This window comes from Ixodes scapularis, unplaced genomic scaffold (genome assembly GCF_016920785.2).
Source record: "Ixodes scapularis isolate PalLabHiFi unplaced genomic scaffold, ASM1692078v2 PGA_scaffold10__122_contigs__length_95168666, whole genome shotgun sequence".
Lineage (NCBI taxonomy): Eukaryota > Metazoa > Arthropoda > Arachnida > Ixodida > Ixodidae > Ixodes > Ixodes scapularis.
In genome coordinates, this window is record NW_024609836.1 from 67094058 (window position 1) to 67119672 (window position 25615).

The window sequence follows — 25615 nt, forward strand, 5'->3', positions numbered from 1 at the left end:
CGACACGTAGAAGGAAAAATAACGAGAGTAAAGGCGCGTTCGAAACAGGTCAACCGCGAATTCAAAAAGTCGTAGTTCTAAAATACAGTAAAATCACCGCATCTCTCATCATTGGTCGCAGTGTAGTGGGCGCTCACGCACACACAAGCGCGCAATTCCGACATTCTTGTCCGGGAATGCTTTCTATTTACTCTCCGGAGAGCCGGCGTACGTAAGATGTGATTACCCGTCGTCTTTGATACGTTATCCCCGAAGCACCGTTTTTCTCGTTTTATGTTGTTGGGGGTTTTTGTTTTGTTTTGTTTCTTCCCCGGGCGTAATTTCGTTTCCTCGCAGGTGCGGGGTCTTGGGGGAGCGCCCTTCTGGGCTGATCCCATCGCCAAGGGATCAAATCGTTTTTCGTGATTGCCGGATGTTTTTAGTGTTTTTTTGTTTCCGTCGCGTCCCAGAAAAAAAGGGCTGTGGACCGGAAGCACGGTGTCGCTTCCGCGTTGGGGAAAGGGAGGGAGGGGAGAGGAGCACAAATGACGTCACACGTGACGTAGGTTGAAGAAGGTCCAATCACGACGTTGCCTGTCTTGCGTGAGCTGTGGTCGCATTATGGTCTAGAAAGGGCGGAGGCAATCAACTACGCCGATACGACGTTGAATGTTCTCGACATTTTCCGGCCATCGGCTTCTGCGCACTGCCGTCTGTATAAACTGAACTACCGTATAAAATGTTTGTTTTGTATTCAAAACTCGAGCGCGTCGAGCGAAAGTTGTCGCTGCAGAACCCGGCAATCCTGAGTTGGATGAAACCCGACCCCTGACCGTTTCCTCCTGGATGGGCATCGTACCGGCGAAATGTTGATGGTTATATTGATATTTATAAAACTTCACCTCGTACAAACTACATCGTAGACATACTCGTGAGTATGTCTACGAAATATTTAATCGAAATGATAATTTTCTTTCGAAAAAATTAATTTGGTAATCAGGCAACAACGAGCAGGGGCACTCCTGACGTGACACTCCCTACTCGACGGCGTTGTAGTGACGGCGAGCGTCTGTGGTTTTGCGAATTGCGTCCGGTTTAGGCTGTTTGCGGTATTCGATGGAGGGTGGGTGGGGAGTTGTTGATTGCTTGTGGGGCGCAATAAGACCACGAAGATGTGTAGCATAGTGGCATGTTATAGGTTTCGGACCGAGGAGTCTCTGCGACGGAAGTGGGTCTTAGCAGTGCATTATTTCGTACGTGCGTACGTAATAAACCGTGCTTCGTTATTTCCCACGGATGTTCGCGGCGGCATTCTGCCTGCTTCTGACGCTGGGCGAAACGGGCTGAAGCTGCCCGCGTGCAGATGTTTATACATCTGACTTCACGGCAAGGTGGCGAACCAGTGAAGTTGCAGTCTATACTCTGTCTCATCCTACGATGGACTAAAGGCCAAAGCCTCGGGCTGCCAGGTCCAATCATGTTCCACGCTATACTATGACACGCTTTACATTGATTAGGGGTGGACGAATAATGCTCGAATCTAAAGGCGCGGCGTCATTTCTATAGCTTCGACGCTGCAAAGAGGCTATATCTCGTGGCTTTCTTTGCGATGTAAAATTGCTGAGTCACTCAGTGCTCTTCGATTCGAACCACTGTCCACCCGTCCCCTCAGCAGCGATCCGAGACGCGGGCGCCGATACGTGTATCGAGGCGAAATACCGCACAATTTCTAAGTGGCTTGTGATTGGATCTGGCGATTCGTAGCTTTTGCCTTTAGTCCATCGTAGGGTGAGACGAAGTATAGTTTCGGTTTTATCTCTCTATTTTTATTTTTTTTTTTTCTATTTACTCGCTGCTTAGGCGTAGTTTTTTGTGCCCTCCCAGAAAATATGTTTAGTTGAAAACGTTCGAATTAACGGTCGAACTACTCCGCTTCTAAACACAAACGTTCATTTTTTTTGTGTGTGTGTGTGTGCGGTTTGGCAAACGTTTGCAACATCCCCAAGTGCACCGTGCAACCTTGATCGGAAGTGGAGCGCGACCCCTAACAAGATGGCGTCGAAGCTGACCGTCCGGGCAGCTCCCGGTAGTGTTGGTTGCGCGATCCGTCTCGACTGGCTGCTGGTCGGCGGCCTGCGACGGTACAACAACGGCCGGACACGCCTCGGAACGGCCCCCACCGCCGCCAGCGGTGCCAACTTTCTCTCCGCCATCTCGCCTGGCCGCGCCTCTGAATGCCGCTTGGTTCGAGGCAGTGGTGTTAACTTAGCGAGAAAGTCGCTAAATTTAGAGTGTTTTCAGTCGCCCTAGTGACAATTTTGTGTTTTTGGAGTCTTAGCGACTTTTTTGGGGACTTTTTTTTTCCAGCTATGTAAATTGTTGTTACTAATAGCGAGTTCGTTTCACGGCACTCGTGCCCACGCGTGCCCACTCGCAGCGTGGAACGGGTTCGTATCGGCCGGCACTCCACGAGTGGTTGCACTCTCCGAGTTCGTTTCAGCGCTGACACCCCACGCGTGCATGCACTCGCTGCACCGAGAAAATCGGGAGTGCGCCAAAATGCAATCCCGTCATGCCTCGCTCCGGTGGGGCCGGCGAGGAGCGGGAGCAGACGACGAGGGTTCGTCTGCTACGATCTGTTGCGGAACCGAACGGGAAAAAGCGTAGATTTTCTGAGAGAAATCGCGTCCCGCAGGCAACGAAATCAAACGCGAGCTTGAATTGTGAGCGTCTGCTATTTCACGAAGGAAGCAATTGACAACCCGTGATTTATTTGCAGGTTTTAAATCGCTCTGTTGCCGAACAAAACGCTGAAATATACGATTGTGTAAAGAAAGTCTCAGAACAAACGCAACAGCAGCCCCCGAGATGTCTATCAACATACGTGTGCGGGTGAAAAATTTAACATTTGTCGACAAAACTCTCCCAGCAGAAACCTCTGACTGCCCAATAAGCATCAGAGGAAGCTAAAGATGGAGACTTTATTCGAGGATTGGGCAACATCATCATGTTTAACATTTACCTACGTCAGCTAACTTGCCCCGTCGTATTTTGTTCGAGAAAGCTCTCGTTCTCGACGCCCTCACCAAGGCTAATATCTCATCCACCTGTAATGACGATCCAAATCGAAAGTCCCAGTTTTGCTGGATATTCCAACAGGCTAGTTTTAAGCCTTACCCTTTCAGTGGTTCACGCATAATACCATGCTCAAACGGATCAAGCTTCTACTCGGACAGCATCATCAGTTTTTTTTTTTTCTTCAGTGTAAACGGTTATAAGAATTTGTAGACAGCTGGTTGCGGAAATTTACGCCGTCTGTAATTATCTCTACGGCAGCCTAGCTGCTTGAAGTCATCGCAACTATAAACTACAGGTTGCAGCGACCAACGTTTGTAGATAAACGTTGGTAGCGACCTGCATTCTCGCATTCCCAGGCATCACTCCGAACAGAAAGGCGCTGGTTTCGGTTTGAAGTCGGTACCTTTTGTACAACATAGATGGCGGCAGCATCAGTCTTCTGCACTTGGTGCATTGGGCGAGTTCGTTTGAGCCCAGTTTTCCGTGCAACACTCTGTGAGTGCGATGCATTCTGGGAGAGAACTCGAACGGTGCCAGTGCGTGTAAAACGAACTCGCTATAAAGCTACGTAGTGGGGGAAAAATACGACAGTCGGATAGCTCTCCGGTGGCTTTTGGGGGACAGCTCTGAGTGTCACTGATTTTTATTCATCCTGTTGTGGGTGAGGGGATGTTGGTTCACGCCGGTTAACGCAAAAACGAATGCATTATCCGACCCCGAACCCCTTGAAAACCACTCTATTTTTCAGGGATTATCAGGGGTTTAAAAAAAATGCTTTGTGAACCACGCCAAAAAAAAAAAAAAAAAAATGCCCGTGTTGAGGCGAGAATTTTTTTTTTTTTTCGATAAGGATGAAGCAGAACAGTGTTCTGCTGTTTTGTTCATGGACCAGAATCTTCTCGCCGTTCTCGCCAACGCCTTGAGTTACTCAAGGTGTTGGCGAGCCCCTTGGGAATGGAACGGCCGACTCTGACTGTTCACTTGGTTCGTCACCACGAGAAATGATTTAAAATAATGTTTAAAAAAACCTTCGTCAAAAACTTAAAAAAAAAAAAAAACGGAAAAGGTCATCATCATCATCACCACTCAGCGACTTTTCGCTAAAACTGGCGACTTTTAGGCCGCGTCCTGGCGACTTCGTCCAAAAAAAGTTAACAGCACTGGTTCGAGGCGCTTTTGAGACATGCGGAGGAGTCGGGGACTGGCTCGCTCGTTTCTGTTCCGAGGTGGTGGTGGAGGTTGGCCGTGAAATGGGAGAGGCGCGTGCACGTGCTCGCGGAGGTAGCGTAGTAGATGCATTACGAGGATTTTAACGTCAATTAAATTAATTTGGAAACGTCTTCTCGCGCAATCGTTGCGCATCCGTTTATCTTCGTTGAATTGTGTGCGGCAAAGGTGGTCATAGGTAGGATTCCGTGTTTTCCAACATTATATTTCGTGAAATTTAGTGCTTCGTCGCGGAGTTTATTTTTGTTAGATTCCCGATTCTCCCAAAATTGAAGGTGTTACCAATTTCCAGAAGAAAGAAAAAAAATCGGTTTACCATGATTTATTGTCTTGAAGAAACCCAGACGAGTTAAAAGGCAGGCCCCCTTGTCAGTGCTTTAAGATTTCAAGGGAATCTGATCTGGCATCTCCTCGGGACCACTGACCTTGTGCTCTTTTAAATTTTATGTGTAAAACAACGTCTCTTTTTTATTCATTTTTTTTATTAAGACATGGTAATTTTGGAGCGAAGGGACAAAAAAACGACTGACAAAACTCCGTGTCTTTCCGTCCTTCTTTGTCCCCTCGCTCCAGGATTACCATGTGCCTTTTGTTTTGTTTTTACTTTGCTCTTGTTACTTTGAAATTGGAGGGTTTTTCAGATAAATCCGAATCAACAGAAAATTTACCGGCAAATGTTTTTTTTTTTTTTTTTTTTTTTTTTTTTTCGGATTCGTCCGAAAACACACAACCCTCGTCATATGCCAATATGGGTCGTGCGGTATAACCGCTACGTGCAGTGTCTCCGTGGTTCAAGTGACATACGGGACGGGCCGTCACTTGATTACGAAGTGACGTCACTGTGTCCCGTGACTTCGTACGGGCGCTGAACGATAGGGAGTTGTAGTAGAGCCTTGCGGTAACTCGTGAAGACATGATGCACGGGGCAAGACGGCGGCGGAGCGTCGGGTATCGTTATCGGGGATTCCGGAACGGTATCTAATAAAACTCCGCAACGAAGACGCTCCTACTGCGGAATAAGGAGTTTTAGTGGATCGGTTAACGATACCTCCGATGACGGTACCGGATAACGATACGATGCACGCAAAGGGCCATCGACGGAGTGTATCGTTATCGGAGTCGTCGGAACGATATACTAAAATACCCTCTTACGTGATATGTTGCCCCTTAATTTAGCTGGAAAACTCCCCCACTGAAGTTAGCTATTTGCTGATTCAACGTTTTTTTTTTTTTGTGTGTGTGTGTTTTTGTTTTGTCAAACGTAGTAAAAGGCCTTGTAAAAAAAGAAGAAAAAATAGTTGGAGTCGTGTGAGCGGCGTCCCGTTGTTTAATCGTAAAAGCGCGCGCGGTTTGCGCAAGTAGTTCGTCGGAAGGGCGGGTCCCCCTCGTCGGGTATCGGTACTTAATTAGGGAGTTTAGCGCGTCGGCCGTGCACGCTGTACTGGTGCACTCTGGGCATCATCACGCGTCGTCGGCACGCCGAGGAAGTCATGCGTGGGGAACAACGGCGGCGCTGGGAGAGGGGGGAAGTCAAGGCCGCGCTCTTTTTTTTCCGCCCTGTCGGGGCACTGCCGTTCGACAGCGCGGTGGAAGCTACGCCCTCGCCGGACCTATCAAAGGCCTCCTCTTCATCACCTTCAACGAACTCTACTTTCTGCGCGTGTTTTTCTTTCTTTTTTTTTTTTCTTTTTTGAGGAGGAGGAGGAGGGGGGGGGAGATATGGAGGGATTATTGGTCACGTGGCATATGGTCGACGTATCACGTCCGTCTATGAGCATTCTCATTAATGGGCATGTAGCCTCCACCACACTGTCGGATTGGGTCATCAGGTGACTGGTACAACGGGCACGTTGCTGCTTCCACCGCTCTGTTAGCTTTGCCATGAACGGAGTAGTAGCGGTAGTATTATTACTCTTTACAATACAGTAGACTAAAGCGGACGTTTACGAAGCCCGCCTAAATGCCGTGCGTGTGCCCACTTGGCCTTTTCGGGCCGGGGGGGCACCGTAGTTACGTCATACGTTCAGAGCGCTTGATTGGTTGGGACGGCTGGTAGCGTCCCGCGCGGTCCGTCGTTAGGTGGAAACGAGTGTGGCGGGTGTAGCGGCGACAAGGACGGCGAGCTGGCGAAGGGGGCAGGCAGGCAGGCAGTCGTCGATCGACCCGCCCGGAGAAAGGTTGGTCAACCGTTGGCAGGGGGCGAAAAACCCGTACGCGAAGGGATGACATTCTTTCGTCGTGTTCGTGTTTTGTTCGCTCCGGCCGGTTTGAGTTTGAGGACTCGCCGCCTGGGGGCGCTAGCTACCGCCCCGATTCGAAAGGTTCGACCGTGTTCGTCGATATGTTTTATTCGGAAGGGGGGAAAAAAAAAGAGAGACGCTGGGGAAAATGGAGGTGTGTGTTGAGAAGTGGGCCAGAGCTTGTTTTGATTCGTTATTATGAAGCAGAACGCGCAAAAAGCAGGAAGTAAAGAACAGAACCACGCAGCACACGCGCTGGTTCGTCTGATCTGTTCCCTGTTGTGAGTATCGTGTAGTTGATGGAGATAAGGTATAATTTTCAACCACCGTGCTTGAACCGATCAAATCTTATCTGATTGGTGATAGAAGTCTCGAGGGAACGGCGAATATTTTCTCGTTAGTTTCCTTTAAAATTGGACGGAAGAAAAAGGTTAAATTGCTAAAAGCATACGGGGCAGAGGGAGACTCCTTGCCATTTTTATTCAGTTTATTCATAACAGTATTCGGTCACCCAAGAAAACTGTTATGTCCGTCATGTGGGAACAGAAACCGCTATAAAAATGCGATACGAAGTTGACGTCATCCGCTGAATCTTAGCGGGTGGTCATCACATGATCACCACCTGTTAAATAAACGCTTGGAAAAAAAAGAAAAGAAAAGAACGCGGAATTACCAAAACTGGCTGCGAGATTTTATGACATTGAACTTTAAAGCTATTCTTTGGTAGAATAAAGCGTTTGTTGCAAAAAAATAAATAATAATAAAATGACACCATTATTATTTATTTATTTTTTCTTCTCGTTGCTGGGTTGCGTAAATATGGTTCTAACTTTCGACGCGAGTGACGTTGGGAGGTAGAACTCCCCGTATCTTATCGTGGGCGCTGGTCCCTTCTCTTTCAAGCGGAGTTCCAGTTTTCTGCGATTCGTAGTTTATGAGAAACTCCGCGCCCTTTCCTCTAAAGATGCGGAGCCGAGTCCCACGTACAGATTCTCGTCGGCGTGGCCCCGAGGGCGGGCTCTCGTGTTTATTTGCTCGGCCCGTCGTTGAGAAGAGGCAGACAGTCGCCAGAAACGGTCTGGCAATATCGCGCTCTTGAAAACTTGGAAGGGATCGGGGCTTTTCCCGGGAAAAGGTTACGTCACAAACGCGCAGAATAAGAAAAAAGAAAAAAAGAAACGGGAGAGGGGCACACAAAAAAAAAGAGGAAGTAAAAGTGTGTATGTTTATCGAATGTGAATTCAGATGTTAGATGTAGATGATCACTTCTCGTCTCCCTGTTTGTTCGTTTCTTTTTTTGTTTTGGGGAGAGTGCGCGGAGTGTGCGACACTGTTAGCGTGAAAGCGTCTTCGGACGCTTTTCTCGCTTTCTACTCCTAGGGCTGTAAACTCGTCAAACACAAAGTTGGGGGCCGAAGTTCACGGAGCGCACAGATTGGACGATCCCGACGATGACTCTGCGCTTTGCGCTTTTTTCGCCGGCGTTCCATCGGCGCGCTCCGCGAATTACTTTAGGATCCAACACTGTGTTTGACGAGTTTTGGGCCCCTGGAAGGTAGTGGCGGGCATTAGATTCGCTCGAGTTGATGCCCAAAACGAGCGCTTTGCACCACACACTCTAAAAGGGAAAACTTTTTTTTTTTTTCATCATTTCTTGGAATATTTTTAAAAGGTGGGTTTTCGATCGCTTGTTTGCACTAACAGTGGCGCGCAGGACACGTCTGACCGCAGTCTAAAGGCTCGATATGCGCATAAACACGAACACACGCGCTAAAATTGCAAGCTTTCGGCGCCTTTACGGCGCTTTGACTGGCTTCGTCGGTAACAAACATTTGCATAGAGAGCGAGCGCCGTGACGTTGCGCTTTTTTGGTGCTGCGCGATCGACCCCTCGTATTCGCCCTTTTTTATGGCAAAGTGGCGCCATCTATTGGGTGCCCCGGCTCACTTCTAGTTTACGCATATTTCCTCATTTTTTACTGATAATTCTTCTATCTTAGGAGTGAATTAAGTCTGACAGTGCTATATGTGGGCATTTCCAGAGGATAGCGTGCAGATTTGATTTCGCAAGTACTGCTAAACCCGCCGTCCAGCTCGGAACCGGAAGTGATTTGGGCGTATTCGCACACTGGCGCCATTACGTTTCAACAGGCGCGAAAAGAGCGAATAGGGAACCTGCAATGCTGTTTCGTGTGGCGCTATCTAGCGACCGAAGCAAGAAATATTGGGTATGCTCGGGAGTGGTGGCTGCATTGTTCAAACGTAAGCTATTACTCTGCTGGCGCCGCTTAGCCTAGCGTCAGAAGCTAGAACTACTGGGTAGGCCAGGAAGCCGTGATCGCATAACATGCCGGTACGGCGGAATCGGAACGTGACTACGTAGCACCGGAGTGCACGTGTACTGCGAAGAGGTATCAGGCGTTTCGCTGCGTCATGCTCCAATATGTGTGCCGTCGGCACGCAAGTTACGAGGCGGAGTATGACCGAGGGCTCTCACTCAGCTGGCGCCGGCCGGTTATACGAAGCGCAAGTTCGTCTGCTCCTTCCAAAGGGGTTGCGATGATGTCAGAACTCCGATCTCTTATTGGCTGATTAACAAAAAAATAGTGGGTAGGCCTCAAGGCATCCAGCATTGAGGTCTACCCACTATACTTTCAACCAAAGCAAATCAGGACTCGGCGTCGTTCTGACATCACCACAACTCCTGCGCAATTAAGAAGCAGACAACTTATTGTTGTCTGCTGCTCCGGGGGTTTTCTCTGTCGTTCTTTGTTTTGCGGACGCGCGTTTTCTCGGCATCGTCGTAACTCGTGTTGTGCGGCTTAATTAGCGACCGCGGTCGTCTCGCGGTGGCTCCGACACTTCGTCGCACATCTCGAGGAGGGTGGAGACGTTTTTTGTTTCACCTTGTTCACTCACCGAAAAAAAAAAATGGTTTATGCGAAAAAATTATAGGTGAGGCGAAACAAGAATGTGTGACGATCGCGTATTTTTCGTGAACACCTTCCAGCGGCGTGGTAACGACATTCAAGATGGCCGAGCCCTTGTGGTAACGCGTGGACCGTGTCTAACGAGGGGGAAGGCGGGTTATTAGAGCTCTCGAACCGGGGCTGACCTTGGCTCTTCCGCGATGAAGACGTCGAGGGTGTTCTTGAGATAAGTGCGTCTGTTTTTGTGGTTAATATTTTCGTACATTCCTTTACCTTTTGCGTTGTTTTGTGTGTTTGTGTGCGCGCGCGTGTCAGTTGTTTACACCCCCCAGGTCAAGTGTCCCCCTCCCCCCCCCCCCCCTTTTTTTGCGGGCCACCTTCCACAATATTGACAAACGTGTATTTGCTTGTATTGGTGTTTGTGTGTTTGCGTGCGTGCGTGTTCGTTTACGCGGCTGTTTCTAAATATGGGGGGGGGGGGGGGGGGGGGGATGCGCGCGTGACCTCCCGTTGCATTGTTCTCTCGGCGGTCATTGAAACTCGCTTCGCCCACGCGAGCGGGCCATGACCGGGCGTGCAGCCGATGGCGTGAAGCGCCGGAGCTCGGCACGAGGCGTTTGCCGGGTTGATTCTGGATCCAGGCCAGCCCAGAGGCGCGCCCCCGAGACAATGGAATCGGCTTAGAGAACTTTGTTTGTGAGTGGGCGGCGAGGAAGCGTCTCGTGTGCGTCTCTTCTCCTGTGCGATGCACTGCCGTCGGAGAAGCCATTCCGATCCCGCGCGATTGTCACGTGATATTGGGAGAAGCGCAAGACGCGTTGTCTCGTGATGCGATTGATAGCGTTGGATTGGCTGGGGGGGGGGGGGGGGGGGGGGGCTTGTAGCGTCCGACGCATTCCACGGTGGAAAAAAAAAAATAGTATAGTTGGGTCTGTGTTCTTTGCGGTCGTCTGCTTGACCGGTGCCTTGCCGCGAATTGGGGCCCCCTCCGGTTGAGTTGTCAGGAATAGATCCTCGTGGCGAGGCTCTCCTGCTTCTACTCAACCGTTCACCTTCTTTTTTTATTTTAACGAGAGAAAAAACAAGGAAGACCTTAAATTTGTGAGATATTGTTCACCGCTGGAACGTTAATTGTACGAAGCTTCTGGGTATTGCAACATGATGCAATGGCTTCGTTAAGGGATATATTTTGCAGGGTGCCTAATGTGTTGCGGTTTGAGATTCGCTTCCTTGAGATTACTGCATTTGCGTGCTGCCCGTAATGCGAGTGAATTAGTTTTCTTTTCAATTAAAAGGAACGCTGGGTAGCCTCGTCGTCCTTGTCGGTGGTTCGTGGAACCCTTACCCCGTTAATGGCTCTACCTCGGGGTATCCTCAGCTGGTCTAGCTCGATTCCCAGTGCTTCAAAAGGGCGTGCCAGGCACCATTCGGTGATTTGACACCCAAACCCCAAAAAATGGGCGCTCGACCCATCAATCGATCATCTTTATTTTCATCGCAGGCCACGCCGAAGTGCGTCCGTTTGTTTTATTGCCTCCAACAACGTTATTTAGACGCAATTTCCGGTCAACGACAAAAAAAAATAAAACAGCCTGATTTTTTTTTTTTGTTTTAGCGTTACGTTCCACGTAACCCAAGTTACGTCCAAATCTCCGCCTTCCCTAAGTTCACAGGGGAGGGAGAGGAGGGCGGGGGAGGGTTAGGTATACGCGTTTCAGTGCTCCGTCCGGACGTAACGCTAGCCACAGCGTTTTTTTTTTTTTTATGGTTTTCTTTTCAGACGTTATGTTTATTTATTTTATGCGGTTAGTTCTAAGCGTACTGGAATGACGCGCTCTTTTGACAGCGTGTTTCGAAACAGCGAAGGCTAAAACAAAGAAAAAAAGTAAAATCGACTTTGGCATCTGGGTTGCGATCGGCCGCCCACGCTCCATTAATATTTTTTTTACTCGGGATGACGTCACCGCTGGTGACGCCAACTGTGACGTGGAGAAGCGCGGGTGCCACGGCCGCCCTTTATCATCGCGACGACGCCGGCAGTGAAAACTCGTTTCCCTCTTGGAGCAGGCGGCGCGTGGTGGAGGCTGCTTGCTATCTGCGGAGGAGACCGACCCTCGAGAGACGCTCTTCAAACAATGTGTCGCTCGCGTCGTCGTGCGGCGAGGCGCTCGTGCGTGACGCGCTGGAATCCGCGCAGCGGTAGCGGTGCGGCACTGCGACCTCTGAGACTACGTGACTGCGGCTGCGTGATGCGCGCTTCTGTCCACAACACACCGGCTTTGGGAAAGGGGGGGGGAGAGGAGGAGGTACGTCGGGAGCGTGGGAAGTTTGATCGGCGATGATGATGATGATGACGGTGACTGGCGACGAGGATGAGGTGGCGTGTGGAGGCACCGGGGAGTTGGTGGCATTTGAACTGGCCTTTTTTTTTTTTTTTTTTTTTTTTGTACATTGTGTTTTCGAAGTCAGGCGCAGACTGTGGCGCTGGGTTTGTGACGGCACAGGAGTGGATGCTTCCCATCCCCGAAGAAACAGGTCGCTAATCGTGCAAACGTTTATAATCGCCTTCTATGCGATTCTGTCTTTGTCTACTGGACTGTGGAATGCATTCCGAGCGTGTGCAGTAGCTCCCTTCCTCCCAAACCGCAACTAAGTGTTCTTTTTTTTTTTGTGTGTGTGTGTGTGTGTGTGTGTGTTTGTTTGTTTGTTTGTTTGTTTGTTTGTTTGTTTGTTTGGGGGGGGGGGGTGATCAATGCATTGGGAAGGCGTACGCCCAAGTCTACCCGAGGTGGATCTAACAGCTCTATTTCACCAATCAGAGGGTGGGATTTAACAGGTACTTGTGCTTGTCCACCGCTTCTGGTGGATCAAGGGTTGATTATCTCGCCATTGAGCTGTCATCCCAGTCGAGTCGAGGCGTGAAGCAGCAGCAAAATGACGGACGACTTGGGCTGAAGTGCAAGCCCCGTATCCGTCAGACCAATGCCTCTTAGCTTATCAATTATCAATCCGTCTCATTTCGGGGACATTGCACTAGCGAGAAAACGAGGCTTGTGCTGGCTCGCCTTGTTTCTTCAGAGATTGGACGCGTCTACAGACGGAATAGATTTGCGTCCAATTAGGTTTGTCCGTTTTGCTGCACGTCCTTCCCTTTTTGCCGTATAGAGCTCGAAGGCGTTTTCTGGTCGCGTCGCTGTCGGAAAGCCTGTTTTGGATGGGCTTCAATTAGTAATGTGCCGGCACCATTCGGTGCGGGGCGGGAAGCTCATTACTATATTAGGAGCGCGTGCCAGCGAAGGAACGCTTCTCATTACCACCGACGACTGGACGCGTTCGCGTCGGGACCCAAGAAAGCAACAATGTGGGTGGTGTCTGGAACACCAGAAGGCAGCGCCCATTGTGGGGGAAGGATTTGGCCCATTTCGGAGCCTGGTAAAAGTTCGCCTTGAGTGTGAGCGGTCGGTCATCATATTGCGTGGGCATGGACATGAATTTGTAAGTGCATTCAAGAATCCGTACACATTTCTGGCTCTTTTATTGGATCTTGCATTACATTGGCCGAGTAGTTTTGTTGTCATTGTTCATCTAGTAGATACGTTTAAGCCAATTAAATTTTATAGTATTTTTGTTTCATTGTATAAGCGAGTTGGTAAGAAGAGTTTAGTTTCCGTACGAAGAGGCTTGTTCGGCTTTAACGTAGATTGTTTGCATGGGCTGTTTCCGAGCTTCATTCGGTAGTCTTCCTGAATTTGTGGGGCTATCACTTGTTTTTAAATTGTGCTGCAAGAGGAAGTTTCCTAATTGAAGGTATGTTCGGTTGTAGCCTCCCGGATACTTCCGGATAGTCCCGGACAGCTCGGGGGACGCTCTATTCCGGATTGACGTGGGACAAAACTGCAGAATTGAGATTTTCTTCCCACGAAGCTCAGGTTTTTCCTCCATATATTTTGACAAAACCAGCCTTGCGGGTTAATTTTCGGGGTTTATCGATATCTACCGAAAGCACGGAACACCAGTTTTCGTGTTTTCGGTAAATACCGACAAACCCAGATAAATAACCTTCGAGATGGGTTTGATCAAAATCAGAATATACCGCAAAAAAAAAAAAAAGTATTGAAGCTGTTTTTGGAACAAAAGATTTCCCAATTAAAAAAAAAAATTACCTGCAGCATTTTTTTTTTTTTTTGTGTGAAACTGAATACAACTTGTACTAATTTCCCTTGAGATTGCTTTTTTTTAATTTAAAAACCCCGTCCCCTGTAACGTCTTTTTTTTTTTCTTTTTTTTTTTTTGGGGGGGGGGTGATGTTTTTAAGTGTTTAGGTTACGATCGTAAGTTCAACGGACCTTGTAAGAAGAGGACAAGGGGGAAAGGTTTATTTGGGGTTACAAATCTATAAATGTGCAGTTGTTTTATAACATTAGCCCTGATAAACCCCGATTTCTTGCGTGGCAGTAAATATAAACAAAAAAAAAAGCAATCCTGGCAAAAAAAAAAAGTTTAGAATTCTTTGTAACGCCGAAGCTCTTGAGGAGAAGGAGGGGAGGGTACGAACGGGAGGGTCACGTGTGACGTCACGAGGGTTAGATTCCCCTGCCAAGTTTAGTGAAAAAATTTCCCCGCTAAATTTAGCGAGAAAATCTTAATGCTAAATTTAGCGGAAAAAGTTTTCCGGGTTGAGTGGTGTCACGTGTGACGTCGCGAGGGTAAAAATTTTGCTCAAAATTAAGCGGGGAAATTTCGCCCTCGTGACGTCACGTGTTACGTCATAATGGGAAACGTCCCATAATACAGCGCGCGGTTACGCCGATGGCGACGCCGCTCAAGCCAGAAACGGGCGCCTGAGAGCTGCACTCTAAAAACGGACCTTTAGTTATAAGCGTGCCATTTGTCATAGAGAGTGCATAGAGGTGATTCCTCAAATACAGTTGTAGGCAGGTCGGAAGGGTTCCATGGCTAATTGATGGATGGCGCCGGCGTTTCCTCTCGTCCAGAGCCGTATATTGGGAGAGTTTGGCCAGGTTTGGCCAGTGTGGTGTTGCGACGAAGGCGCCGGAGAGGAGAAAAGTAAGGGAAAGGGAGGAGAGCGCCGAAGGAGCGAGAGAGAAAGAAGGGAGCAGAGAGGAGACGACCGCCATTTTTTAGCAGCGCTGTCGGAGACTGGTCGGAGAAGAGCACTGTTGAGGCTACGCGTCGTCTGCTACGGGCCGACTTCTTTTTCGCCTGAATAAGTTTGTGGCCATACGCCAAAAAAATCTTCATTTATTAGCTTTTTAATCCACCGAAGAATAACAGAATGTCATTTTCTTGCCAGAGCCATCGATATAAAAGGCAATAATCGAGATTTAGATGCCGATCCCACGGATTCCGCCGGTAGAATGATCGAAGATGGCGGCCCTCCCCACTCAGGTGGGAGCAGCCGGGAGTTCACGCGCATGCGCTCATGCCTCTCGCTCTACGCCGCGTGCTGATTGGCTCACTTGGGAGGAGAGCGTTACGGCGACGAGATCATAGACTGACCAAACTCTCCCCATAAACGGCTCTGCTCTCGTCCAGAGCCGTTCCGTAGGGAGTTTGATGATTAATTGGTAAGAATGGTGCGAAAATAAGGGCACTTCATTGGCTGAAATTGTTTCAGTGACCTTGGGCACGATGATTGACAGCTCTTGGCACCAACCACTGGCCACAGATATTCCTCTATCGGAGGCAACGAGCTTAACAAACACTCTGCGCGGACTCGGCTCCGTGGGAGTTTTGACGCAAACCACGAACGCGCAACCCACATTCGCAGTTGTGCCTCGTGTTTCAGGAAATTATTCTCGTCAACGTCACCTTTCTTGGCTCATTAAACGCACTCAGTACCTTGAAACTCCCGTTTTTCTACCAGCTCGTCCACACTCTGCTGTCGTCTAGACCTTTTCATCTCAATAGTTAACCTGACCGTCGTGGAGAGGACGCTGACACACGCGCCGCCATAAGGTGGCTTCAATTTGGTCGTTTTCGGTTTCGCTTAGTTTGGTGATATAAATGTATCCCTTGTGGTACACAACCAGTGATACAGTGGTGAGAGGACACCTTGAGAACAGCCGCGTGGTTAAGAGCGAAAATTATGGACTTTTTTACTAACACATTTATCTGATCATGTTCGTCGTTCAACCAAGTTCGGCCGCGAAACGACTCAAGTGATGCAGGAGGAGGATTAGCGATGTCTACGGCCGTATTGGACGTGCCGGCGGACACTAGTTTCCAGAAAATAAACAAATGAAGAGACAATGCATGGAGGCACAGTTAAAAGGAGGTCGACAACCTGGCTAGCAATGCTGAATCGCAGAGAACAGATGAACACGCAAGTTTAGTGCTCACTGTTCAATTTTCACGGACACCAATGTTTTGTGAGAATTTCCGACTGGGAAGCCCCCTGTAATGACGCAGAGATTGCAAAAAAACAACAAAAAAAACATGATATTGTCTTTATTATTTATTTAAAGAAATTAAGTAGTTAAAAGATGTCTCGATGGTCCATCCTAGGCCGAGTAGAAAATATTTTCAACTTAAACATTTCACGATGTTGTCCTTCGGAAACTCTGTTGTGCGGACATTTCCTTGCAACGTATTTAGAATGAGATAAGAGACAAACCCGCCAAATGAAGTCCGACGTCTGACTTCCGTATAACTTGCGAAATCAAGTTAAATGGAGCAAGAGAATTGACCTCCAGCAAGCTTGACTGAAGCTTTGAATGTGATCGGTCGGGACAGCTTTGAGTGCATGCCCCCACTGGTTTAGAACCTGTGGGGCGACTGCCCTCTCATTTTTACGAACTTGGGAGCCTGAGGATTCTCACAATGGGCACCGAAGCAGCATTTAGAGAGTTCAGTCTAGGTCCGGGTGGAAGACGCGCCATTGGGCTTGTGGTAATGGTGCAATCTGTTTGGTTGCTCCACTGCACTGTTGGGAGACCGCTTGAACTTTGCTAGCAATGCCTCCTTGCAACTGGCAAAAAAAAAAAGAAAAATTTTTTTAAGCTGATAAGTTGTAAAATTAACTAGTCGAACCTCATAATTCAAAGTCGAACCTGAGGTTCCGACAAAAGTTTGCAGCATCCTTAGAAATTTCTTAAAATAGCCACATAGCCAACCAAGAAATTTTGATGCCAACTAAAAAAGAATGCTCGTCTACGGTCTTAACGATGTGCAACCTAAGCCAGCTCGCCTGCTTACTAGCCTTATCAGTAGAAAAAATATGTAGCCCAATTTAGCTATATATCGCCCAATCTGGCAACAGTGCTTGCAGAGCCAGAGTATTGCATTCCTTTTCCTTGCGCCGTGAACTGTCACATACGCAGAGCTGGATCCGAGCCTCATGTGGGGAAGCTACCTTGCAGGCGCCGTGTTTCGGGCGAATCACATTTCTCGCTTTGTGTTTTGCGAAATGCACAGCCTACACTAAAATCGAACGAACTGCAAGGCCCCTTTGACCATTGAACATTATGTGTTGCCACTGGGTACAGGATAATCGCGATGTTTTATGACGCGAGCTGTGTATTAAAACATGTTTCCAAGTCCGGGAAGCAGACGACACGGAGAACGATCGTCTTGGTCCCGTCTGCAGCGCTCGCGGAGTGATACGCGGCCGGCACATCCGGTCATCTCGGACCAGACAACAACGAGCAGCTACGGCTCGCGAAGGAGCGACGTTTTCGTCGGCTACTACGTTCTGCCGTGGGTATAGAGAGAGAAACAGGCGACAGGTGACAGAATGTCGGCGCACGCGCGGCGTGTCGCCGCACTATATCTTCTCTGCGCCGCACGCCGCAGCACGCCGCCTCACAGCCACGCCAAGCATCCGCGCTTCCGGGCATCCTGCAGAAGCGACGGTCGCTTCCCGCAGTGCGGCCTTGGATCAAACATGGCCGCCCTGGGAGCACCGCAAGCGGAGCATATGCAGTTACCCTACTCTAGTCGTAAACGGTCGCAAATGGTTGCAGCACAGACGGTCGCATTCGAATGCAAATAAGCGTGATTATTTGCATTTGATTGATATCAAATGCCTTGAAACTTTTGAGGAAATCTGGTTGTGCTCCCGCGGAAAAGACAAGGTAATCTCCGCTGCTTTACGAGTTTTTTTCGGGGTCGCTCTGAGGTGTGAAAGCGACTCTTTGCGTCGGTGACCTCGTTTACCACCGGGTCCAAGGTCCGTACCGCTCGGTCGTCGTTTCGTTCTCGGTGGACCGCGATCCTCATCTTGCGTCTCTCCGCCTTGCAGTTTCGGTTTTTACGCGCCATTCTTGTCGCTCTGCCAAAAGCACTTCTATGTTTCTCTCTCGGTGTGGCTGGTAACTTGCCAGCCTATCACGCTTATTGCTGTTGCCTTTTTCTTTCCTTTTTTATTCTTGTTATATTTGAACAGGGAGACTCTCATTTGCCTCTGTTGGCTGGGTCGTACTTACATTCACTAGCCCAGTGATCCTCAACCATTGATGTATCGGGACCCCTTTTGGCCGGCGGAAGTAGTGGCGACCTCATCTGGCGAGCAGGGAGGGGAGGTAGAGTATTGGATGACCTGGCGTCGTGCAAAAATTCGAATTTTCGAATTGTAGTTTTGAATAATATGCTATTCGATATTTGCTTTGAGTTGAACTGCATTGCAATATTCGTTATTTTTGGAAGTGTTGATCGCGGGGCGGGTTAGCCCCGTTGAGTGCGTTTTTCGCCGAGCACCTGCGCACTGCGGGGAAGCAATACCCGCGGAGCTCGCAGGCTCCGCGGTTACTGCTTTCCCGCAGTGCATGTGTGCTTGATGAGAAGCACGTTCAACAGGACTAACCCACAGCGATCACGCAAGACTATATATTAGGCAGCAATGTCTTGACAACCTGCATTCATCATTCATGTTTTTTTTTTTTTTTGTCTTTTTAAATTTGAAATTGAGTCATTATTTTTTGTAGATAACAAGCAGATTTATAAATCCCCTTGATTATGGTAATTGCAACAAGTTTGTCACTTTGCACACATTTACGAATGTTTGCCTTTAACGGCATATTACTTCTAAAATATCCCATTCCATATGTCATCGTTGCACAATCCCAGTTTTGAGCAGCAAATATTTTATTCTGGATTGTACATCTCTTGTGCATCGCTTTCTTTGTGAAAGTGTTTGGGCATACATAATAAGGAGCAAGAGAAAGAAACAAGCTAAGTTTGCGTCGTTCCTTGCGATAGGTCCCTCGAGGTTCTCGGAAGAAGCTCCTTATGTCCTCGAGTGAAACTCCAGCCTCTCGGTAGTTCGGAAGGCAGTCGTCGCCTGGGTGCGAGGGCACTGTCTGCTTGTCTGGACGAGGCTCGGGTGCAGTCGTCTGCGACTCCATGTGACACGCGTGTGCGGCCCCCTCCGCGATTGAGAAACGTTTCTTGCCGAGTTGTCAGCCATGACGGATTGCATCTGCGAGTGTGTTGCGTTCAGTGCATTTCAACATTTGTTGTTGCCTTGGCAGGTTCCCAAGCCACTTTTTTGACGCCGGATCGGATTGGCGCCTCGGCCGTCGGAAGCCATTCTTTTCTCGTTTTTAGCTCGGTTTTGGACGTTTGTGGGGTTCGCGGTTGAATGACAAGCCATTGGAGCGAGGCGGGAGGGAAGAGGGGTCGGGGTTCACGGCTGGCTCGCTTGAGCGTGCGGGCAAGCGCGGATGTCTGGAAATTTTGAGGCAGTAATGCTCTCGGGATTGTGCGTTGAACCCCCGATTCTGCGGCGCGTGTTGTTGGTGTGGTGAACGAACTCCGTGAAGGTCTGTTCCTCGTAGATGGTGGCTATTAATCGGGCCTCACGAAATGCCTGACTGGCTAGCCAGGCATTTCGTATGGTGAGCGCCCGAATGCGTCGCCAATATAATTTTTTTTTTTTTTTTTTTTAAGGGCAATTTACGCATTGTGTTTGCCTGGAAAACGACACATTATCGTTCCTGTGGCTGATGCCGCCCGTTTTGTCTGCAATTGGAACTCTTGCGAGTGTTTTGTCAAACTGCTACTAGAAACGCTGCATTTCGGGGAAGAGTACCGTAGCATCCCGAGAAATGCCCCACCCCCGGAAGATAACCGCCCTCTATTTTGGGCACAATTTGCTATTTTTCTTTTTTCAAAAAAAAAAAAAACGGAAGACAGCCGATTTGTAGTAATCGCAGGGCCCTGACCAATGGTGACCTCGACAGGAATGGTTTGACTTAGCCACTGCGAGAGATAAGTGAACATTGATGACTGGGAACGACTGTCATCCTTGCTGCGTCGCCCCTCCCTGCTGTCTCAAATTTTGCAGGTCACAAAATCTAATACTAGCATTTTTTTTTACTTTTTTTTGATCGCACACCAAAAGTTAGCCCAATCCTTATTATCACCCGACTTGCTTTCATTTTTAGGTGGGCTATCTCATGGGATATTAAGGCAGTCTTTCTCTACTGTTGGCTTAATGAGTTCAAATACATTTTTTTTCTTAATTTGATAATAAATTAAAAAAAAAAAAGTAACTGTATCCCAAATGTCCCAGTAAAATACACACATTTCAACAATCTGGAAGGCTCTAGAAATAGTGATTGTTTTGATACGAAAGGGATGGTGGTGGTATGTGCATGAAAATAGTTCCCAAAATTGGTCTTTATTTGGCAGAAAATGTGATGTTCAGATGGTTTACATGGCCAGTTTGATAATGTTGTGCACGCAAGCAGATATGTATCCCCAACTGAACATTGCAGGTCAATGACCCCCACTTACTAATGGCCTAGTTTCTCCCATAGTGCCGAAAGAAAAGTCTCAGTGTTTGCAAGCAAATCAACCTTCCACTGCTCGAACTTTCATACGACCGATTTGTTGCTAGTTAGTCTCGTAAAGCACTGTTTCAGCAATCAAAAACGTTTTTGCTTTATGAAGAAAATTCAATCCCTTGTTATCTAACCGTCCTGCAGAATCTGTATAGTGCTTGTTATTACTTTTTGCCAATTCTTGTTCGCCCTTATGTACGCAAGTAGGTCGATCTTGCCAGCCAGTTTGACTGTGTTACCGCCGCCACGGCACTTTGAGGCAACTTTAGTCTTTCTGCTTGTGCGACAACCTCGCTGCGGGTCTGTGCAAGTGGAGCACGAGACGGCACGAACCACCGTCTCGGGCACTGCCGCCTGTCTGTTAGGGAATCAAGTTACGGCGGCATCACGCACGCACGCGTTAGACGCTTGGCGAGAGATCGGTCTATTTGCATTCAAAGAACCCTGGCATGCTTTCCAGGTGAATTTTTATTGCAGCTCTATTTGCATGAGGTCATTATGCTCCCAGGATCTCTACCACTCCTTGTTTTGCAAACGAGAAGCAACGGCAATTCCGTTTTTGTTTTCTGCGCACGCGGAATTCCTTTCCTGGCATCATTAAGTCTGCGTCGATTCTCTGAGGCTCTTTCCGCAAAACCGCGTCTACCAGGGGGGTCATTTGTTGTTCATGCATTACCCTTTATTATACCCCTGCCATTCTAGAAACGTTATGTTTTCCTGTTTTGGAGGTGATCATTGTTCCGAAGCATCTTTTTATGGGTGCTGCCGTGGGAAAACTTCCTTGTGCAGGTTACTTCTATCAAAATTTTCGAGCAGAGTTGTTCCTTCCTTTCTCTGTTTTCCTGCTATTCTGTTTTACGGACTTTAACTCTATGTTATTGAAATTGAGGGTCGCCGCCTTCTCTAATGCATGCTGGACTAGCAAAGCTTCCTGCACACTTTACATTTTTTTCTATCCTCAACTTTTGCTGTTAACTAGCTTAGTCATTCGTGGATATAAAGATGGTAGGAAAGTATGGCCTCTGGGTGCCACCATCATGCTGCTGGTATGTGCAGATCATCTGATAGCCAAGCCTTGCTAAGACTTGCCCACGGTGAAACACACACTCACAACATAAATAGCGTCGGATTGTTTGTTGTTTTATTATTACAGTGCGGGCTTAGAGACAATCCTCTTTGGAGCCCATCTCAACGGTGCCGTGTGGCACCATCTGCGGTGCGCGCAGAAAACAAAAACGTAAACATGCCAAAATTTTTAAAGAAAAATTGAGCTTCAGCTTTCAGCCGAGGTTGGGAATTTTAATTGTCTATGAGGTTATTTTTCTTTCATTTTTGCCAGTTTTTTTACGGCCCTCTTCCAGTACTGTCGCATATGCATATTTTTATATTATTTTCAAGTTTATTTCCTCTTGGTTTTACTTCGGATATTATTTGTATAAGCACTTTGGAGACTGACCTCGCACCTGTGAATATTGTCACCAATGATTCGGAAGCCCCGATTCGGTGCTTACATTGTTGAGAGCCATTATAATTTCAACTCTATGTAAATAATTTACAATACCATGATGTTTGTATGTGAATGTGGTCGTATTAGCGCGTGTGGATTTTACTTTTATATTAACACTTTTAAAATATTCCTATATGACTAATTGTCACATTTAATTACCTGGCTAACAAAAGTCTGTCAACCCAATTTTTCTTTATCGATCTATCGTCTTCTAGCGTATGAACTAATTTATTATTATTTATTGAAAATATAAGAATGTAGTGCTTCATTGCCCCATACGTTCAAGTTCTATTATGAATTTAACAAAATTCATAAAAATGAAGTACAGTACGTGAACATTGGAGTAAGGAATGAACAAATATGTTGCATTCTATACAATTCGTCTAAAGTTATATGGCCCAAGTTGGGTCGCTCTCAGAAATAAGTAATTGTAAAGTAATTGCATTACTTTTTAAAGTAATTTGTAATTGTAATCAATTACTTTTCTCGTAGTAGTAATTGTAATTGTAGTGAAACTACCTTTGAAGCAAAGTAATTGTAATTAAATTACATTTTGGAAGTAATTTACCAATGTATGGTCTACAGTAAGCAACAGTCACTCACAAATCAGGCATATTCATCACAATCTCTCACAGCTTCATAAATTGACGTTGACTCGCTTAATTGAACCCAATAAATCTTAAACAAAATTTTCAATCTTTCATCTGCACATGAATGATTGGGGAATCTTTCTTGAGAAGGATATATTACATATGAATACATTTATCACAACCGTCCTTTTTGCTGATCTTGGGGCAGCTTTCTATTGTGCAGTATATGGAGAGTTGTTTGTTTAGCATGAATGGTTAGTGCCGCTGTACACTTGCAACAGTTGCTCATATGGAGTCGTATAGCTGCATTACTAATTACTTCTATATAGCTGCACGGTAAAGATTAAGTAGTTGTCGGTCGTTGAAGTTTCTTCTCGAGCAATTTCGCGCGTAATTCGAGGTGAGCTCTTAGTTGCTGTCGGCCGCAATCTGTGGTCTGGTATTTATGGCACATACGTTGTGGTTCACACTTCACATGTCCTTTTGAATGTAATCGACTGTGTTACGGCAGCTTGTGACTGTTTATGACGAGAGAGCACACTTGCGCCAACTATCAGGTGGCACTGGGCTCACTTCCAGTCCGCATATAACTGGATCGAAGATTTTGCAGTACTTGCAAAATCGAATCTCTGCGCCATTAATGAGATGTGGCCGCTCATGGCGTTGTCAGGATTATTTCAAGCCCAGGGTGAAAGAATACCGAAGTAAGAATGAGGAAATGTATGCAGATAAGAAGGATTCCGGTGCTGCCGGGCAGATAATGCCAGCGTGTCCTCTCATCTAAAGCCCCCTGATGTGTTTGTGTTTGTCTTATAAGTAGCATCAAATGCACCAGAGAACCAGTGCCTTGTGCTGCCCTAGGAAGCAAACGACAGCAGGGCACTCCCTTGTGGCACACATCCTGTGTGTTTGCACGACATCGGTCGTCAATTCTTGCAAGAAACCCGAAGCATAGATTTTATCGAAAGGCTTTACTCTCGTCGTAAGTGTTTACAAGGGGTTGCGGCGTGGTCGGTCGGTCAGATGCAGATGTGTGAACCAGGACAGTTAACCGTATTTTAAAAAAAATAGTTTTGCGGTGCTAACATTCTTTCTTTTTTTCCTTCTCTTTCCAGGCGAGGATAGCCTTCCTCCAGGGTGAGCGGAAGGGCCAGGAGAACCTGAAGAACGACCTCATACGGAGGATAAAGATGCTGGAGTTTGCCCTGAAGCAGGAGAGGTTAGTCCCCTCTTCCGTGCTCCCATTTCTCTTACAAACTGTCGAAATGCCGTTGCGGAGCTCATTGGGTGTGTCGTCGTACTTGTGCATGACTAAAGGCGTATCGAATGAGACCTTTCGGACGCATCACCGGCGGCGCGTTGCCAGTCTGCGGCCAAAAAACGGTTCTCGTGAGTTGGGGATTGCGGGGAAAATGCTTGCACGAGGCTTGTGACTGTTTGTATTGACGCGTACAAAAGAGCATGGGGTAAAGTTTCGTTGTGCAAACCTTAGGGTTGTCTGCTTCAGTGTAATTAGTATCTTGTCGATTGTATCCATGCAGAAGTTTTGCAGGTTGCTGGTAGTGAGTGACTTTCGATGCACGGAACTACTGTAAAATACCGAGCGTCCGACCATTCTACAATGAGCGCCCACCCTTGGTTTTTGTAACGTTCGGAAAACAGGCAAGGGACATAGGAGCGCCCATCAGTTTTGCACAATTAGCTCCAAATTTCGAGTGGGGTGCTCGCTCGAGATTTTTCGGTAGGTCGCAAGTTCAGGCCAAAAGAAAGGGGTAGCCATAATTTTTGGTGTAAATAGTTAATTTTAGTACAACTATGCTCTTTGTGAACACCCATGTGCAGGACGTCTAAACTTCACTTTCGAAAGGGCTTCTCTAAAGCTACTCTTTTTGAGATCTCCCATACTCTTCTCAAGTCATTGGCGCTACATACTCCAGCTCGCGAGTTGTGTGCGTCATTTGTGAGACGAAGGTCGCGAGCACTCGGTAAAGCCACACACGTGCACGTTCCTGCCTCCCGCAATGCTTCATCAAACTCCTCTCTGCATGCAGCGGGGGTGGGTTTCATGGCTCCCTTCCACGACACTTTCACATCCAGGGCTCTGAAGCTTGCGCACAAGGGGGTGGCAGACTGAAAAAAATCATACCTTCAGCAGAATTTTTTTTTTTTTGTCGTTTTTTTGGTATGACGCATTTGAGCGACTCTTCTTTACAGCTGGCACTCCTACGGCCGCCCCGTATTAATTACACTCCCGAATCACAACTGATAAGAGTTAAAGCGAATGCTCTCAACGACTGAAGACAAGACGTCCTGCTCGTTTTCCACTATAAAGCGCGAAACACATGTACGACGAAACCTTCCGATCCGACGTGCGGACTGCCGGAATGACCTTGAGGGGAGAGGGTTTTCGTAGCATCGGAGAGCGTTGAAAATCCTCGCCTTCGACCGTCGTATTGCGCGGTCAGACGTCGGATCGGACGGTTTCGTCGTACATGTTTTTCGCGCTTAATTGTTCGGTGTAGCGGCGCGAGACGGCCGCATTTCTTTTTATTGGCGTTTGTGCGACAGCTTAAACACTTTCTTGGCATTCTGTTCCGTCATTGAGCTCATCTTTTTTTTTTTCTTATTTTTTGGTAGTGGCAGCAACTCATTTCTTTGTTGTCGGACTGGACGCGGGGAAACTGCTGGCATTGTTAGCATGCCCATTGGCTTATTGTGCTTCAAATTGTCGTCACATTAAGTCAGCGAAATTACCTGGGCTACAACCTTCAACAGGTTTAAATTGCAAGAGCACGCCAGCTGAACGCGTGTCCTCCTGAATGAGTGAGATGGGCGTGAATGGTACACAAAAGATGGACAATGACTTGTGAGAAAGTGATCTTGCTTGGTACTGTCAGTACCATTACGTAATTTCGTAGATGCTAGTGCCTACAAAATACCAATCTTGTTTTAACGCTGTTTTGACAGAGGCCATTTGCCTTACGAGTGTGCCGAGATTGTCCGATGACAAGGCATGTCTAGATTTTTATGGAAGCATGACCTACAGGGGCTTGACCGTCAAGAAATAATTTTTGCAACTTAGAGTTTGGCTTTTTTGTGAAATGAAAATATGCAACTCTGTATACTGGAAGTAATAGGCCACTTCAGGTGCATTATGACCTTTTGAGGCACCAGAAATATGTTCACGTGGGACGTTACCTCTTTCCTGACGGAAAGAAGGCTGTTATATGGTGGTCTCGGTAAAAAAATTGCTTAGTTGT

The 25615-nt window shown here is 47.5% G+C and overlaps 1 protein-coding gene across 3 annotated transcripts in view; it reads left to right on the plus strand.

The window, feature by feature from the left end:
- LOC8038336 (striatin-3) overlaps nt 1-25615 on the plus strand; it is a 68961-nt gene that overhangs the window by 10651 nt on the left and 32695 nt on the right. For all 3 annotated transcript variants that reach the window (XM_029974583.3, XM_029974585.3, XM_029974584.4), the window contains exon 2: nt 23471-23574. In XM_029974583.3, coding sequence (XP_029830443.3) covers nt 23471-23574 — 104 coding nt within the window. The remainder of the gene's footprint in view (nt 1-23470; nt 23575-25615) is intronic.